Source organism: Microcaecilia unicolor, chromosome 14 (genome assembly GCF_901765095.1).
Source record: "Microcaecilia unicolor chromosome 14, aMicUni1.1, whole genome shotgun sequence".
Taxonomy (NCBI): domain Eukaryota; kingdom Metazoa; phylum Chordata; class Amphibia; order Gymnophiona; family Siphonopidae; genus Microcaecilia; species Microcaecilia unicolor.
The window spans coordinates 31,730,068-31,749,320 of NC_044044.1; the positions used below are offsets into that span (position 1 = coordinate 31,730,068).

Below are 19,253 nucleotides of genomic sequence, written 5' to 3' on the forward strand. Positions count from 1 at the left end.
TTTGAGGGGTTCTTAAAGTATTTTTTTTTTTTACTATCAACCAGTGGCGTAGCCAGGGGTGGGCCCGGGTGGGCCCAGGCCCACCCACTTTGGGCTCAGGCCCACCCAGAAGCAGCACACCTATGATGTGGCTGGCAGGGATTCCCAAGTCCCACCAGCTAAAAACTGTCCCTTCTGCATACCTTGTAAATAGTAGATCTTCGCCTGCAGCAAGCAGCGACTGATACATACCGTTCACTCCAGCCCCACAGCCTTATTCCCACCTATGCGCAAACAGGAAGTTGCATCAGTGGGAAGGCTGTGGGGCCAACATGAGCAGTGCTATTTACAAGGTATGCGGGAGAGGGGAATGTTTGACAGACCATATGGCATGCAAACGAGAGAAGGAGAGACCAAATTACCTGTGGAATGGGGTTTGGATCTTCTGCCCACCCATCTCAGGCCCAGGCCCACCCAAAATTGGGTGTCTGGCTACGCCCCTGCTATCAACAAGTCTGCCATGTAAAGACCATTTCTGCCTGGATTAAAAAACAAATCTTTTTCACATTTGATCCTGTTGAAATTGACCTCAGTTTTATTGTATGGAGTTCATTTTCAACAGTTTTATTTACCTAAACCCTGTTCCACTTTGCCTTCAAGACTGCACCCAATCAATGAAATTTCACAGGAGATATCACTCCCCAAGAAAGACGAATGGATAGACGGCTGGATTCAATTACTTTAATGTTACTGTTTGTTCTGGTTGAAACACCGTAATAAAAATAAGTCATATATCACAGTGAGGCTGGTTAACTGGGAACATGAACATTATAAGCTGTTTGGGTCTGAGGTTTTGGGCGTCCTCAGTAGCAACCCACAAAAATATCACTGGAAACAACAGCGTCTCATTTAACAAGATGTCCTCCATATGCTAGATGGATGTTACTCTATCTCTTGGTCAACCACAATGTTTTACAGTCAAAGGCAGAGAAAATACTCTTCTTAGGGCCTTCTTGACCTCTTGATTTTTTAGGCTATAAATCATGGGATTGAACATAGGGATTAAAGCATTAAAGAGTACTGCAGAGAGTTTGTTTTGACTGAGTGACTGTGTGGAAGTTGGTCTTTCATATGAAAAGATCAGAGTCCCGTAGAAGAGAGTAACGACCGTGAGGTGGGAGGAGCAGGTGGAGAAGGCTTTGCGTCTCCCCTCTGCAGATCGGATCCTCAGGATGGCGGAGATGATGTAGACATAAGACACAAGAGTTAAAATGAGGCATGGAAGTGTTACAAAGCTCCCTATAACGTATGTTACACTTTCAACAGTGGAAGTAGCTGTGCAGGAGAGCTGTAGCAGAGCTGAAGGATCGCAAAAGTAATGGTTAATATCGTTAGATCCGCAATAAGATAAACCTGAGACGAGGACAGTGTGTGTCACTGGTACCAGAAACCCAAAGATCCAGGTCCCTGCTGCCATCAGTACACAGAGTCTCGGATTCATAATCACAGCGTAACGCAGGGGATGACATATCGCGGCATAGCGGTCATAAGACATAACTGTAAGCAGAACATATTCTACGCATACTGAAAATAGAAAAAAATACATCTGTACAAAACAGCTGTTTGTAGAAATATGCTGGCTCTTCCTTAAGAAGATGTCTAGCAGATTGGGGAGGGTGACTGAGGTGTAAGACATATCGAGGAAGGACAAGTTGCAGAGGAAAAAGTACATGGGGGTGTGCAGGTGAGGGTCCAGGCATGTCAAGGTTATTATAGTGAGGTTCCCCATCAGGATGATCAGGTAAATCAGTAAAAACAGAAGGAAAAGTGGGATCTGCAGCTCTGGAAATTCAGGAAACCCCAGAATGATGAATTCTGTCACTCTGGTGATATTTTCCTCTTCCATTGGATTCTAGAAATAAAAGATATTATTGGAAAAAGTGAATTTCAAAATAGTCTCGTTGCATACACAGGGGAGGGGTAGTGGAATCCTGGAATGCCCTCCTACTTCTGTAATTGTCTATTGGTTATGTTTGTTTTATTCTTACCATACACAGCCTTGAGTGAATTCTTTCAAAAAGGCGATAAATAAATCCTAATAAATAAAGGGACAGAATAGTTCGTTCTAATTCCACGCTTAACAACATTGACAAACCACAACACATGCTTTTATCTTGATAAAAATCTGACCCTTTTTGCATGAACCAAGAAGTAATTAACTACCTCACATCCTACTCTCATCTACTTTAACGAGGGGAAATTGCCTTAAGGATGTCTGTTTCTCTTTCCCGAAGTCGACCAAAGAAAAACAGGAAGAAACCTCTGCGTAAGTCCAAAGAAGAAGACCAAAGAGTAGAGGATAGCACACTAGCTTCCACTTGGGAGATGTCAAAAAATGTAACCAAAAAGGATAAGTACATAAGTAATGCCACACTGGGACAACACCAAGGGTCCATCGAGCCCAGCATTCTGTCCACGACAGCGGCCAATCCAGGCCAAGGGCACCTGGCAAGCTTCCCAAACGTACAAAATATATCCTTCGAGGGATCTGGAAGAGCAGAAGGAACCATTCTCTCTTTGAGATTTCTAGCTCTGGAATATGCCACGACTAAATTCTTGTTTTTAAAACAATCATGGTTTTCTAAAATGTACCAGTTTTTTTTTAATGATCCACTGTATCTTGTTAGCTATATGTGAATACCTCAATGTACAGATGTCATCTCTTCCAGCATGTCTCAAATTCACATCAGACTCCTAAAACTATCCTTACTCATGTTACACTCCGCTACCCCATTGCTATCTCCTAGCCCTGATCTTGTCCTGTGCCCTTCTTCGTCTTCGCAGCAGTTTGCCACCCTTCTTTTATTGTCTCTCCCTCTCCTGCTCCTTACCTCTTGATCTTCTTCACCCTCTCTCTTCACCAGGACCTTGCTCCCTATCTCCAGATCCTGTCTTCTCCTTTCTCTTCTCTTTATCTGTCACAGTGTTCCTCAGTATTGCATCCCCACGCCTTATGAAATTTTTCTGTCACTAGTACCTTTTATTACATTGAAGATCTTTGGGGCAAAATCAATATATTTCTTCTTCAGTTTATGCTATTCTAATGCATCTCTTAACATTTACTGTGCAATCTTCTTCTGAAATGCTAATAACCAGCATCCCACACTCCCTTCTCACCTTCAGAGCCATCATCTTCTCATCTCCATCATTCCAACTGCCTTCGATACTAATAACAAACATCCCACACACAATTTTTGTCATCAGGGTCTTCATCGCCTCTTCTCAATCATTCCAGGTTCGATCAGCCATGACTATTTGTGAACACAAATCTTTGCACTCTCTGAAGCCAAGAGATCTGCAGCAGTTCCATTCTCAGCAGTTGGAAGTATTTACAATCACTGTACATCCCATCTGGAGACGATCCCTTAGGTTGAAAATGCCAAATCATGAGAACACATGGGAGAGAAGCGGTGAGGGAGCCCTGCTTTGTCAACATGGTTCGAATATGTGATACACTTGTGATCAAGGGCAGAGGGAATATTCCAAGATTAAACGCAATGGATCATTAATGAATGGGAAACGATGGTGTATGAAAAATTAGCAGTCATTATGAAGTAAATCTGAGCAATACTTGTATGACTACCTCTACTCAACATTTCTATTACATTCCTCAATATACTACATAAGAGAGACAAGCGTTAAGTAGTAGCAGTAAAAGAATCCCTGCTCTATAGAGTTAATAATCTAATCTTTGTGTCCACGGTTTTGTTTTGGTGACGCAGTCTATGCAGACCTGTTTGAAAGGGAGCTGCCAAATCTATCTCCATTGTATCACAGTGGTATCCAAACCTAGTCTTTGGGACCTACCCGGTCAGTCAGGTTTCCAGGATACCTACAATGAATATGCATGAGATAGATTTGCATGCAATTTAATGTATGCAAATCTATCTCATGCATATTCACTATGGATATCCTGAAAACCTGACTGACTGACTGACTGTGTCTCAAGGACTGGGTTGAGAACCCCTGTTCTGTTTCAAAAGTGTCCAGAATCAAATTTTGGCCACTGCAGAGAAGGGCGTGTATGTAGGTTCGGTTTAGATGCCATCAAGGGTTTGATTTTCACAGGTTCTAAGTTTACTCTTGCAATATATGGAAATCTTACTTTGTTTTTTAAAGATTGGTGTTTATACACCAGTCTCCTAATCTCTTTGGCTGCATTGATACTTTGAGGAAGATGTCATTGGTCAAATATAACACAGATATTTAGAAATAAGAGGGAGATATGGATGTATTTATAATCCACCACTGCAAAATGCTATGAGGGCTGTAAACTAACACTCTTGCCCTTTAATGCATGCAAAGGCTAAGTCTGGCATTGAGTGTGTGTAGGCAGCTCTCAGTATTGTGTTCAATTCTGGTCGCCGCATCTCAAAAAAGATATAGTGGAATTAGAAAAGGTGCAGAGAAGGGCAACGAAAATGATAAAGGGGATGGGACGACATCCCTATGAGTTAAGGCTAAAGCGGCTAGGGCTCTTCAGCTTGGAAAGACTCCTGAAGAAATTGCAGAGTCATGGAATCGGAGGTAGGGTATTATTATGGATTAAGAACTGGTTGAAAGATAGGAAGCAGAGAGTAGGATTGCGTGGCCAGTATTCTCAGTGGAGGAGGGTAGTTAGTGGGGTCCCGCAGGGGTCTGTGCTGGGTCCGTTGCTTTTTAATGTATTTATAAATGACCTAGAGATGGGAATAACTAGTGAGGTAATTAAATTCGCCGATGACACAAAATTATTCAGGGTCGTCAAGTCGCAGGAGGAATGTGAACGATTACAGGAGGACCTTGCGAGACTGGGAGAATGGGCGTGCAAGTGGCAGATGAAGTTCAATGTTGACAAGTGCAAAGTGATGCATGTGGGTAAGAGGAACCCGAATTATAGCTACGTCTTGCAAGGTTCCGCGTTAGGAGGTACGGATCAAGAAAGGGATCTGGGTGTCGTCGTCGATGATACGCTGAAACCTTCTGCTCAGTGTGCTGCTGCGGCTAGGAAAGCGAATAGAATGTTGGGTGTTATTAGGAAGGGTATGGAGTCCAGGTGTGCGGATGTTATAATGCCGTTGTATCGCTCCATGGTGCGACCGCACCTGGAGTATTGTGTTCAGTACTGGTCTCCGTATCTCAAAAAAGATATAGTAGAATTGGAAAAGGTACAGCGAAGGGCGACGAAAATGATAGTGGGGATGGGACGACTTTCCTATGAAGAGAGGCTGAGAAGGCTAGGGCTTTTCAGCTTGGAGAAGAGACGGCTGAGGGGAGATATGATAGAAGTGTATAAAATAATGAGTGGAATGGATCGGGTGGATGTGAAGCGACTGTTCACGCTATCCAAAAATACTAGGACTAGAGGGCATGAGTTGAAGCTACAGTGTGGTAAATTTAAAACGAATCGGAGAAAATTTTTCTTCACCCAACGTGTAATTAGACTCTGGAATTCGTTGCCGGAGAACGTGGTACGGGCGGTTAGCTTGACGGAGTTTAAAAAGGGGTTAGATAGATTCCTAAAGGACAAGTCCATAGACCGCTATTAAATGGTCTTGAAAAAATTCCGCATTTTTAGGTATAACTTGTCTGGAATGTTTTTACGTTTGGGGAGCGTGCCAGGTGCCCTTGACCTGGATTGGCCACTGTCGGTGACAGGATGCTGGGCTAGATGGACCTTTGGTCTTTCCCAGTATGGCACTACTTATGTACTTATGTACTTATGAGAAAAGGCGGCTGAATGGAGATATGATAGAGGTCTATAAAATAATGAGTGGAGTGGAACGGGTAGATGTGAAGCGTCTGTTCACGCTTTCTAAAAATACTAGGACTAGGGGGCATGCGATGAAGCTACAATGTAAATTTAAAATGAATCGGAGAAAATGTTTCTTCATTCAACGTGTAATTAAACTCTGGAATTCGTTGCCAGAGAATGTGGTAAAGGCGATTAGCTTAGCATAGACCGTTATTAAATGGACTTGGGGAAAATCCACTATTTCTGGGATAAGCAGTATAAAATGTTTTGTACATTTTTGGGATCTAGCTGGGTATTTGTGCCTGGATTGGCCACTGTTGGAAACAGGATGCTGGGCTCGATGGACCTTTGGTCTTTCCCAGTATGGCAATACTTATGTACTTGTGTACTGCCTAAAATGCCATTTGCAAAAAATAATGACTGCTCTGGGAGGACTTTAGGCTGCCTGGTGCTTTGTGGGTCAGGTAGACCTCTGTGACCCCTCTGACACAACTACGGCAACAGTCTCCTTGAGTCAATCAGATGTAATAGCACCCTGCTCTTTATTTGTTGATGGCATCCAAGTTCAAATAGTCTCACATCTAGATGGTCAGGGGACCAGGTTGGTAGATGGGCAATTTTATTAGGAGGCTGAATATCATTCTCCAGAAGATTCAAAACATGTATAAAATATCTCTTAGACATGTCCATTGGTGTCTGGCTCAGGACCCTGAAAATTCACAAATCTCCAGCTGACATCCTTATGTATTTTTCTCCATCTGTTGCTGTTTATGGTGTACTAATTGATATGAACCAGCCTGACTTCCTCTAAAATTCTTTCTCTAGGTTTCTCAACTCTACTGGTCAACGTGGTCAACTTAGAATTATGTCTGTAAGCTACAACTTCCACATCCCTTGCTGATATGACGTACATTAATAAAGTGATTTAGCCTCAGCAGCATGGTCCAGATGGAATCCAAGGTGAGCAGCATGCTGAGAAATATGGAAGCCAGGATTTAAATGTTACAATGGTTCCTTGTGATCTGGGGCAAGACACTAAACCCTCTATTGCCTTATAATGTATTGAGCCTTCCAGGTACCTGGTGTATCTGAATGTGATTCTAGAACTCTGATATCCGCACAACAACCGTATCAACACATTCCCTCATTTCGAGTCATAACATTGAATGAATATAGAGCAGCTATATTTTCTGTAGCGGGGCCTACATTATGGAATAGTCTACCAATAAGACTTAAGAAAATTCAGGAGATCAAACAGTTTAAAAGAGAGCCAAAGACCTAGCTCTTTGTAAAAGCATATGGGTCAGATGATAAGATGGGCTGAGAAGGTGGAAGAGATCAAGTCAAATCCTATGAATGAAGCTAAGATTTCGTGTTGTTTGCTGATTTGTCATTGTTTTATGGTAGAATTTATTTATTTGTTGCATTTGTATCTCACATTTTCCCACCTATTTGCAGGCTCAATGTGGCTTACAATGTTCCGTTATGGCATTCACCATTCCAGAGTAAAAGTTACAGTTGGGGTTACATAGAGAATAGGTTAACATGATAAAATTAAGCAGACAGGCATAGAAAGAAACCAGTCAAAATAAAGGTAGAATGGTGATGTGTTGCAGTTACAATTAATGAACATTGTGGTATGCCTTGTTGAAGAGATATATCTTCAGAGATTTTCGAAAGTTAGTTAGCTCGTAGATTGTTTTTAAATTACGTGGTAGTGCATTCCACATCTGTGTGCCCGTGTATGAAAAGCTGGACACGTGTGTTAGTCTGTATTTCAGTTTTTTTACAGCTTGGGAGTGTAAATTAAGGAATGTGCGGGCTGACCATTTAGCATTCCTGGGTGGTAAGTCAACAAGGTCTAGCATGTAGGCCGGGGCGAATGATGATAAGTATTTGAATTGTATATATGTATTATTTGTACACCGCTGACAAATTTTGGATTGTGTAGTATACAAAATATATTTTTTAATAAGTAAATAAAAGGCATTTATTTGTAAGGTGTAAGAAATTCACTGGAAAACATGTCTTGTGTTGGCTACAATTGTAGAAAATAAAATCTTTCATTTTTCCAGGGATCTTTTGTTTTTGAAAAATGGCCATTTCCCAGTCATTGCTGTGCTTAGTGTGACTATTTTTGAACCAAGTGAAAAACAGACAAAATGAAGCCATTGGGATATAGGAGGAGCCAGCATTCTTAGTAGACTGGCCACACAAACATCCCAGGACAGCAGTGGGGCACCCTAGAGGGCACTGCTGTGGATTCATGGAAAAGGTCCCAGGTACACATCTCACCATATATTGTACAGTGAGCCCTCCAAAATCCACCAAAAACCTACTGTACCCAACTGTAAACCAGTACAATAGCCCTTATGGCTGTAGGTATCGCCTATATGTGGATACAGTAGATTTTTGGTAGGTTTAGGGGTCTGACACTTTCAACCACAAGTGTAATAGTTAGAGTTGGATTATGAGCCTGTGTCTCCTTCTCTATAGTGCATTGCCCTGACCACTAGGCTACTCCAGGGACCTGCTTGCTGGCCATAGCATCTGAAGTTGTCATAGAGGCTGGTATGTACTGTTTCATTGACATCTTTTGGAGGGAAGGAGGGGGTAGTAAGGGGGTGTCATTCTTTTATTCCTGCACTGGTCATCTGATCATTAAGGGCACTTTTTGTGGTTTATTCATTACTGAAACAGGTCTAGACCAAAATGTCCAATTTATAGCCCTGGGCATTTTTGTTTTCTTCTGTTATGACAGAAAAACATCAAAGTGTTAGGAACGCCCACATCCCCACCCATAACACCCCCCCCCCCCCCCAACATGTCTCCTTGTGATTTGGATGCACTGCAGATAAACAGCATAGAAAAACGTCTCAAAAATGGGTTTTGAAAATACCGAGTTGGACGTCTTTGCGAGAAAAACATCCAATTGACAAATTGATGCCACTTCTCGGGTGTTTTTCTCTTTCAAAAATGAGCCCCATAGTCTCCTTCCCTCTCCATGCCAATCTGGGAGAGGGGATTGAAAGTCACGCTCCCCCATTTCTGATTTCCTACAATGAAACAGTTGAAGTATGACCATGGTTACCAGACACGGCAACTGAGAATCAGATACTTTACAACGAAATGCCCTTTTAGTGCACATTTCACACATCCTATGGGTGTCTAAAAAGCAGGTGTGTTTTTACTAGCAAAAGAGCTGCCGGTACTCAAATGCCAGGCCTGAGGCCACCCTTCAGGGGTGGGGTGATCAGTAAGGGGCCCACCCCACAATAGCCAGGCCCCCTGCAACCAGTCACAGAATCTATGTCAAGGCAGAATTGGTGTGTAGAGCCTGAGCTCTTTCATTAAAACTTGGGGACTATGGGTTGATTTTAGCAGACAATGGAAAAGGTGCTGGTACTCAAATGCGAGGCCACCCTTCAGGGATGGGGTGATCACTGAGGGACCCATCCCACAATAGCCAGGACCCCTTCAACCAGTCACAGAATCTATGACAAGGCAGAATTGGTGTGTAGAGCCTGAGCTCTTTCATTAAAACTTGGGAATCATGGGTCAATTTTAGCAGACAATGGAAAAGGTGCCGGTACTCAGTATCCCCAAGTACCCCCTCAATAAAAGCCCTAAAAAGGCATTCTGTTTTCATCATGAACTCATTTTTGAAAAAATAAATGTGCTGAAGAGAGGGAGAGGGAATATAGATTTGTACACTTTTCTGTGTCTTGACCAGCCTGATAATCTGACCCCCATCATACTGTGAATTATTATTACCGGGGGATATATATATATATTTAATCACACTGAGGTTTCAATGAACCACGTATTTACCTGACAATACATAACAAAGAAACAGTGTTGGTTCTCAACCTCATAAAACATGAAGCTTATGAGGAAAAATATATATTTTTTTAATTGATCAATTCATTCATTACAACCAAATAAGAATCCATTCATCTAGAAAGTGAATTCTCACTCAGCAGATTGCAAAATCAAACACAACAAGATAAGTTACATTGACATAAAACAAACATACAGTATCTCAATATTAAACTGCTTAATTAAAACATTAGTAAGAAAGAAAATGACTATAAAACATCTCAGTTAAAGACAGACAAAAAGTCAAAAGACAAATTGAATTCCTGCTATGGCACTTTATGTATTTGAAACTTATTAACTGGGTAAATTACCATTACAATCCATTTTTGCCTTAAGGTTTGAATGTCCCTAGTAAAAAGCCAAGAATGTTATTGTAAGAGTGAGGTTCACCTTGCTTATGGAGGACATATTCTGTCTACCTTTCTGTCAGGCATGAGGCTGGATGATCACTGGCAGAGCGGAAGTTCTGATTCCTGGAACATATTTTTCTACTAAACAATCTTCTCAGGGCTTTCTTAACCTCTTTGTTTCTAAGGCTATAAATCATGGGATTAAGCATAGGAATTAAAACATTATACAACACAGCACAGAGTTTATTCTGGTTGAGGGACTGTGTGGACGTGGGCTTCATGTATGAAAACAGCAGAGCCCCGTGGAAGAGAATAACAACCGTGATGTGGGAAGAGCAGGTGGAGAAAGCCTTGCATCGCCCCTTCGCAGAACGGATCCTCAGGATGGCAGAGATGATGTACGTGTAAGACACAAATGTTGTGATAACGCAGGGCATCCCGGCTAAAGTTCCTAATATATGAGTCATGTATTCGATGGTGGAGGTGCTGGTGCAGGAGAGTTTCAACAGCGCCGAGAGATCACAGAAAAAATGGTTGATCCTGTTGGACCTGCAATAAGAGAAGCTCGACAGAAGCACGGTGTACGCTACTGGCTCCACAAATCCACAGATCCAGGACCCTGCGGCCATCACCACACAGACGTTCCAATTCATAATTGTCGTATAGCGCAGGGGATGGCATACCGCTACGTAGCGATCAAAAGCCATGACCGCGAGCAGAAAAGACTCAACGCTTAGAGAAAATATGAAAAAATATACCTGCGTAAAACACGCATTTATAGACACGTGATGATGTTTCCTTAAGAAGATGTCCAGCAGTTTGGGGACCGTAACCGAGGTAGAAGTGATATCGAGGAAGGCCAAGTTACAGAGGAAAAAGTACATGGGGGTGTGCAGGTGAGGGTCCAGGTACGTCACAGTTACAATCGTGAGGTTCCCGATCAGGACGACTAGATACATGAATAAAAACAGAAGAAAAAGGGGGATTTCCAGCCCTGGAAATTCAGGAAACCCCAAAATGACGAATTCTGTCACCGCAGTGGTATTTTCTCTTTCATGCATTCTAGGAAATGAAGGAAAAATTGGAGCCATTAAAAAATATGTAGATGAAAGATAAGGGGGTATAAGAAGCTGCCAGGGACACATACGTTGACCTGAGCTAAAGGAGACACCATTTCAACGTTCTTCAAACTACCCAGATTTGCATATGTCTTAATTTATTACATAGATAACAAGGACCTACATTCATAAAACAGTTTTCTTGTTGTCTGGGGATCTTCTGGCACATCCACCTTGAGAACGATCAAATGGAAGACCATTTTAGGTAGGTCAAAGTTGGAGGAGTTAGTTTGGGAAGTCATTGACTGGGAAGAGATCAGTAGTCTTGGTTTGTAAGTCGGGGTGGTTTAGTGGGGGGGGGGCGTCACTCTCAAAATTAGGAGTCCTTTTATTAAGCTGCGGGAAAAAGAGCCCTGCGGTAGCGGCAGGGGCCATCTTTCCTGTGCGCCAGGGCCATTTTTACCACAGCAGGTAAAATGCCCCCCAAAAATGGCCACGTGGTAAGATCACTCTTACCGTGTGGGCATGCGGTGGTGAGCAGTAAGGGCTCCCTGCAGTAACCTGGCAGGCAACCATTACCACCGGATTAGCGACACGCTACAAAAAGAATTCCCCGGCATGCAGGAAAAGGCGCACACTTGAGTCACAACTACCGCCAGCGGCCACATTGGGGGAGAGTGTGTGCCTTGGGCTTACCGCCACTTTGTAAAAGGGCCCCCCAGGTGCAAAACCATGAGTACCAAACTGTTGAAGTTTAACTGGTTTTGAATAGACATGTTTAAAGTTAACAGGAAATCTTAATCTAGCTGAGTAATATCAGGTATTTGTCTCAACAAGGCTTAAGTGTATATCTTTTATAGCACTGAATATCACTGCTATGTATTATTTATTTATTGAGATTTATCAACCACCCAAAGTGATATACAGCAGGTACAAGTTTAACATAAAGCTTACAATTTTGTTAACAGTATAACCATAGTAAAATGTCCAGATATAAGCAGAAACGCAATCAGTAGGGTAAACTTGGAAATGGCAAATTGGATTAACATGAAACAGAATCAGAAATATACACTTTTAACAGCAGAACAATCATATAATGAACGTAATCAATGTCAGTACAATATAAACAGTATAATAATAGCATAGAATAGCATTCAAATATGTGAGTTAAATCACTCTACCAATCACTGATTGTAAATGAGGAGAAAAAAAACCTTCAGTGACACTTCCTGGTTTACACCGAATGCCGGACAGCCTGACAGACGCACATCATCGGTCAAAAAAACTCCTCTTACAGTTGAACAAAGACATCAATCTCATTAAATGTCCACATAGCTGTAATACTTTTCTTTTTTTTTTTTTTACCAGAAATTTTATTAAGAATTTCAAATGAGTGCCCCAAAATAACAATAACAAATTATAATATCCTCAGAAGGGGATCTAAAACAGGAGAACCCCCCCCCCCCCCCCCACACACACACACACAAATCAAACACACACCTCACCAAATTCTTGCAATAAAGCGTGACAATAATATTTATGAAACTAGAAAAGAAAAGGAAATTGGGTGATTATAGATACAGTGGTCAATGAGCCATGATGAGAAGGTCATAGCATGTAAACATCAGTAGGCGACCATAATTTCTTTTTACTAAGAATTGTTCCATACTTTTCAGCAATAGCAAGTTCAATGTTTTGATGTTGGATTACCGAATTCCACCAGAAATGTGCGTTTAATAAGCTGTCCGACTTCCAGTTAGCCAAGATAATATTCTGGGTTATGGTAATGAGCGGATCAAAGAGTCTGTCGTAATGAGGAGAATGTGATTTGAAAATAAATTAGTCGCCTTACTCTCTAACTCGTCTTATTCTTTTTACCTATCTATATGTTCCATCTTTGCTTATAGCCTTTACTGTCAATTAAAATGTTCTATTACGTGTTGTGTTGACATTGTAAGTAGTAACCTATGCCATACTTTGTATTGTTATTGGAATATTTTTACTGCTGTAATTGTCCATTGCTCATGCTCGATCTATTCTTACTGTACACCACCTTGAGTGAATTCCTTCAAAAAGGCGGTCAATAAATCCTAATAAATAAATAAATAAATAAATAAAATGTCCATAGTTAAATGAAATGTGGATTGAATTATGTTCCGTACATCTGTCGAAAATGAACAAACAGAGTCACATCCATAGAGCAAATGCATCAAAGTTCCTATAGAAACATCACAGATAATACTTTTCTAAACAGAATCTTTTCCTATTCTGCAAAAGCAGGTCTAAGCTTCTATATAAAAGACCAGTTGCAGACTGTGGACATTAAGGGGTCCTTTTACTGAAACACGGAGAGCCCACCACACGTCATTTCCGGCGCTTCAAAAATATTTTTAAATAAGCCGGGTTAGCTCGGGAGCCCTTAACGCCTCCTGAATGGGTGGCTGTAAGGGTTTCCCCAGGAAACAGCTGGATGGCAGGTGTTTAACGAACCTCACGGCCATTTTTTTAAATAAAAGGCTTTTACCCAAATAGACTCTATGTATGAATGTTAACTGATTAAGTAATTGAAAAAGATGGAAAACTCAGGCTAGACATTTTCTTTATTGAGCTATTTTTATTTCCTTTAAACTTTGATCTCCTCATCCAATACACTCCTCCCCCCCTTTTCCCTCCTACTTTTTTCTTTTAATTGTGGTCTAAGAAAGAGAGCGTACAATAATTTCGTAATCTATCATTTTTCATAGTACGATTTTCTCTGTATTGCAACTTGCAAGTTCATCTTGTAATGTTAAAACACATATCAAATAATAAAAAATAAACAAATAATTAAAAAAAGCCTTTTACCTGCTGCGGTAAAAGGGGGCCTCAGCGTGCATCAAATCCAAATGATGATGCCAACACGGTGCCCCTTTTTTTCCGAAGCTTGGTAAAGGGGGGCCCTTAATGAGCCTGATGTTTTCCTGCAACTTTAAAAGGAGCTTTTTGGCTGGTGACGTGCGTCTGTGAGGCTGTCCGGCATTCGATGTAAGCCGGTAAATGCCACTGAAGTCTTTTTCTCCTCATTTACAATCTTACAAACAGTGATCGGTAAAGTGATTTCTCCGTTTAACTCGCATATTTGAACTGGAATGAGTTTTGCTGGTGTTTTTTTTCACATCTAAAGTAGAGTGTGGTAGCCGTGTTAGTCCACTCTTAAGGTTACTTACTCACATTTGCTTATTTCCGATCTGAGGAAGAAGGGCAACCTTCGAAAGCTAATCAAGAAATGTATTAAGTTATGTCCAATAAAAAAGGTATCATCTTATTTTCTTTTCCATGTTTTATTTTGGTTGATTTCTATTGATAACCTTAAGAGTGGACTAACACGGCTACCACACCTCTCTACATGTAGAACCCCAAAGAATAGCAAGATTCCAGAATGCTAAAGAGAGACAAGATTCCATGCAGAATCTCAAAGAGTAGCAACGTTCCATGTAGAACCCCAAAGAACAGCAAGATTCCGGAATGCTAAAGAGTGACAAGATTCCACGCAAAATCTAAAAGAGTAGCAACATTCCATGTAGAACCCCAAAGAACAGCAAGATTCCGGAATGCTAAAGAGTGACAAGATTCCACGCAGAATCTCAAAGAGTAGCAACATTCCATGTAGAACCCGATCTGGAAGAAGGGCAACCTTCGAAAGCTAATCAAGAAATGTATTAAGTTATGTCCAATAAAAAAGGTATCATCTTATTTTCTTTTCCATGTTTTATTTTGTTTGATTTCTATTGATAACCTATTTCACATCTAATAAACCTGCATTAAAACATTCAAATAACATAGATAAGACCCATCTCGACCACTGCGACCTGAGCGCCAGCAGTCGCTTGTGGTTCAACATATGTGCTCACAAAGCTGGAAATTTTTTCCGTCTGTGGTCCAATTGAATGGAACAATTTACCGTTATGACTCAAGTGTGAAACCAGTGGTCCTGCATTCCGGAAACAGCTCAGACACTTCCTTTTGTTTAAGGCTTTTTTTTTCTGTTCTGATTGATTACCGTACCTGTAATATGTTTGATTTTTCTTTTTCTTTTTGCTGACTGTTTTTATGGATGTTTTATTGCAATCCACTCTGGATAAGGGCGGACTGGAAAAATAATAAATCTAATCTAATCTAACATAGATACGATACTAACTCCTGTTTGCACAATACAGTGAAACATCTTAAGAGGTAGCCAAGGAGGCAGGGTGCAGTTGAGATATATAGACGAGACAAGATGGGACAAAATAAATGATTAGTACAAAGTCATTGGCATAAACAGATGAGTGGCTAAACTGAAGGTCAGTTGTATGTACAGTTCTAAATCAAAACGTGATCATGCCACGTCTGTCAACCTTCCTCATTTTAAATAGCTTCGGCAGGACATTGGGTTGTCTGGCCAAAAGGTAACCCCCTGCAGGTCTAAAATTTGAAAAGTGGCAATTTGTTCACTTGGCTCCTGAAGCCACCCATACAAATTATTTGAACAGCGGTTCCCCAAATATTAATGCAAATACACATATTCATATTTTCATAATAGCAATGGAACTTTGTAAGTCTAAGTGCTTTGAAAATGAGCCCCTCGGTATCACATGCAAGTGATAATTCTGTGAGCGTAGAATGAAGGAACAAGGGTGGAAGTGAAGAGATATAATATATATTATTAATGCGGGGCTAGTAATCAAAGGTTTCTATATGTTTGCTCACATAAAAATGCAGTTTGATGATTTATCTTCCTGTCCCCGTGAAGAAAAGTGTATCAGAGCACAAAAGAGACAGATTTAGGTCTAAGAACAGAAAGCTTGTGTAGCTGGAAAACAGGAAGGTAAAGACATACCTGTGTTGTGTGTCTCCATTTTCCGTAGGAAAAACTCCAGGAGTGGTTTCAAAACTGCCTTATGTTTATCAAAGTTAACAAAACACAGCTCATACTTTCTACTGTAACAAAAGCCGACCCTTTCTACATTCACCAAGGTCCCAGTAGCCCATGCTTTACTGAACTTGAGAGCTTGCCTGACCAAATCAGTTGAAGGTGAGTAGGTATCCCCTATATATCTTCTACCTTATGAAGGGGACTCCCCCATGTGCGGGTGTCTATCTTTCTTCTGGATTCTGCTACGGAAGTTTCTTCAAAGTCCAACGCTCTGACCTCCTCCGACCTGTCTCCCAGTCTATCTCTGAATTCCTATCACACTCCTAAATGATCCTTCCAAAACCTGCACATCACTGTCCCACCCTGTGTCTCAGCCCTCATCTACTCCTCTTAACGTTTCCAGCTTCTCCTGCCCACCACACAGAATTTATACTTCTCTCGTTCCTTGCCTCACGGCTTATCTCACCCCGAGGTATCACCTTATTTTTCTTGTTTTGTTTTTATTACCTTTAAAATGGAGTAACAAGCCAACCACACAACTTTATCTCACCTCCGGATTTCCTCTCCTTCTCACCAGCCACTTTTCTCTCTCCAAATGCTGCTTCCTGACCATTAAAAAAAAACAACAAAATCTGCTACAAGTGAAGCCCTCTGATTCCTCCTCTCTGTGTCCATCGCACAAAAGCTCCCCTTCATAATTGCATTCCCCTCCCTGTGTATCACATCTTTCACTAGTATTGTCTGTTTCAGGAAGGAATTGCACTGGTTCATTTGCAATTTTTCTGCTACCTTCATGTAATACTTTTATCCATTTTTCATATGCCTGGCAGTGCAGGAACAGAGGGAGCTTTTGCAGGACGAATGATGCCCCTTCAAACGCTAATTAAAAGTTTCTCCTTCAATTTTCTTTTTGTTCAGAATTGTGGTCTAAAAGGATTTCTCCCTATATATTCCGCCAGTCGCTATACTCACATTAGCCCTCTCCTCAAGTCGCTTCACTGGCTCCCTATCCGCTTCCGCATACGGTTCAAACTTCTCCTTTCGACCTACAAGTGCATCCACTCCGCAGCTCCTCAGTACCTTTCCACGCTCATCTCTTCCTACACTCCTCCCTGTGAACTCCGTTCGCTGGGTAAATGTCTCCTGTCGTCCCCCTTCTTACCCACTGCTAACTCCCGGCTCCGTTCCTTCTATCTCGCTGCTCCCTATGCCTGGAAAAGACTCCCCGAGCCAGTACGTCAGGCTCAGTCTCTGGCTGTCTTCAAGTCTAGGCTTAAAACCCACCTCTTTGCTACTGCTTTCGACTCCTAACCATGACTCTCTTACTCAACACCCTCACTTATCACCCCTAGCTGTCTGTTTGTCTGTCCAATTTAGATTGTAAGCTCTGTTGAGCAGGGACTGTCTTTTTCATGTTAATTTGTACAGCGCTGCGTAAGTCTAGCAGCGCTATAGAAATGTTTAATAGTAGTAGTAGTAGTATATAATTTTGCCTTATCTTTGTTTAGAATTGTAATATTTTTGCTTTTAGTGGAAAGTTATTGTAAAAAAAAAAAATGCCACACCAAATCCTCACCTTCAAGATAATCAGCACTTCACCTCTCTCATTCCAGTAGCAAAGAACGATGATTCTTCGTGGGCATGAGCCCTCGCCCAGTCAGATCTGCAAAAGTTCCAACCTCAGCAGGAATAAGTAGTTATACTCATCGTTTGTGCCTTTGGGACAGGATCCCTCGGGCTTGAAAATGTCCAGTCTTAGAGTGCATGATGAAAAGTCTGATGAAAATATGCAATCTCACTCAGCTCGCCTCGTTTTCTCCTTCCCTTCCCCTGGCCTGGAGAACTTGCATCAGAAAATATCAAATGCGGACTTAACTCCAGCTTGGATAAATATTGGCCACACACTTTTTATTATGTTAATTAATTAATTTTAAAAATTTTGTACCCAGCCTAAAATGTTAAGCGGCTTACAAAAAGAACACACATAAACTTTTAAACACTTAACAACAAACCAACATAAAAACAAAATGACTGTCAAACCCCACAGAATCATAAAATAAAAAAAAAACGCATTAGTTAAATCCCTGAGAAAGTTTTCAAAAATGTGAGGTTTTTTTTTTAATTATTATTTATTTATCAAATTTTCACATTTTGATCAAGCAGAACACTTGTACAGAAAAGTAAGACCGGCTTAACAATATAATTTTAACAAAAGAAAAAAAACTCTTAAAAGAATCAGCATTTCTGCCAGTTATTACTCAAGTCCACTATTGTAGATCCAAGATCTTAAACAATGGAGATACAATATTAAGATACAATAAAGGGTTTTGCTACGTCTGAGAGACCTAAAGAGATATCAGAAAAATAATAATGAAGAGAGGTATTTATTGGATCACTTTAGTAATCCTTTTAGATGTTAAAAAAGCTGTAAGTTTGGGAGGATAAAAAAAAACATATTTAGTTGATTGGTATTTAATGACACATTTATACGGGAATCTAAGAAAAAAAAGTGGCACCCACATCTGGGAAGATTTGAATTCGGTGTCCCAAAAAAGTTTTATCTTTATTTTTAAATAAAAATTTCATTATCCAATCTTTGTCGGGCTTCAAAGCAATAGTGGCAATCAAAGTTGAAGCCACCACCATGTCGTTATCTGAAAGTTCCAATAATGCGGAAACATCCAATTCTTGATTATTTTGATCTTGTTGGTTCATCGTTGATTTAGTAGGCCAATAGTAAACTTGTGAAAATGCTGGAATAATTCCTTCATCTACTCCCAGTATTTCTTTAATATATTTTCTCAGCGTTTCTCGTCGGTCAATTGTGGGTTGTTTAGGAAAATTGAGAAATCGTAAGTTATTACTCCTTGTAAAGTTCTCAAGAGATTCAGTTTTTCTGCTCAAATAAGTCAAGTCTTTAATAAAGTTATCTTGATAAGACCTTATCTGCTGAATTTCTTTTTCATGTACATTGCTTTGTTAAGTTAGAGTTTCCACTCTTAAATCAACTTCATTAGTCTTTTTTCTAATGCAGTTAGGTCTTGTGACAATTTCTGTATTTGTAGAGATAAAGCTTTACCTAAATCCATAATCAAAATCCATAAGCTATCCAGAGTTACTTCATTGGGCTTAACAATAGGTGTAGGAAATAGAGTCACTATTACCTCAGGTTTTCCAGTGGAAATGTCCTGTTCCTTTCAGTACCCTTCTCCACCACCGCCAACTCCAGACTCTGCCCTTTTTCCCTCGCCTCACCCCATGCTTGGAACAAACTCCCCGAGCCCATACGCCAAGCCCCC

At 40.8% G+C, this 19,253-nt stretch overlaps 1 protein-coding gene across 1 annotated transcript; it reads right to left on the minus strand.

The window, feature by feature from the left end:
* Positions 1 to 937: 937 nt before the first annotated feature.
* On the minus strand, positions 938 to 1,885 carry LOC115457348 (olfactory receptor 1019-like). The gene has a single exon (XM_030186765.1). The coding sequence runs from the start codon at positions 1,883 to 1,885 to the stop codon at positions 938 to 940; it is 948 nt and encodes a 315-aa protein (XP_030042625.1).
* Between the last annotated feature and the right edge of the window lie 17,368 nt (positions 1,886 to 19,253).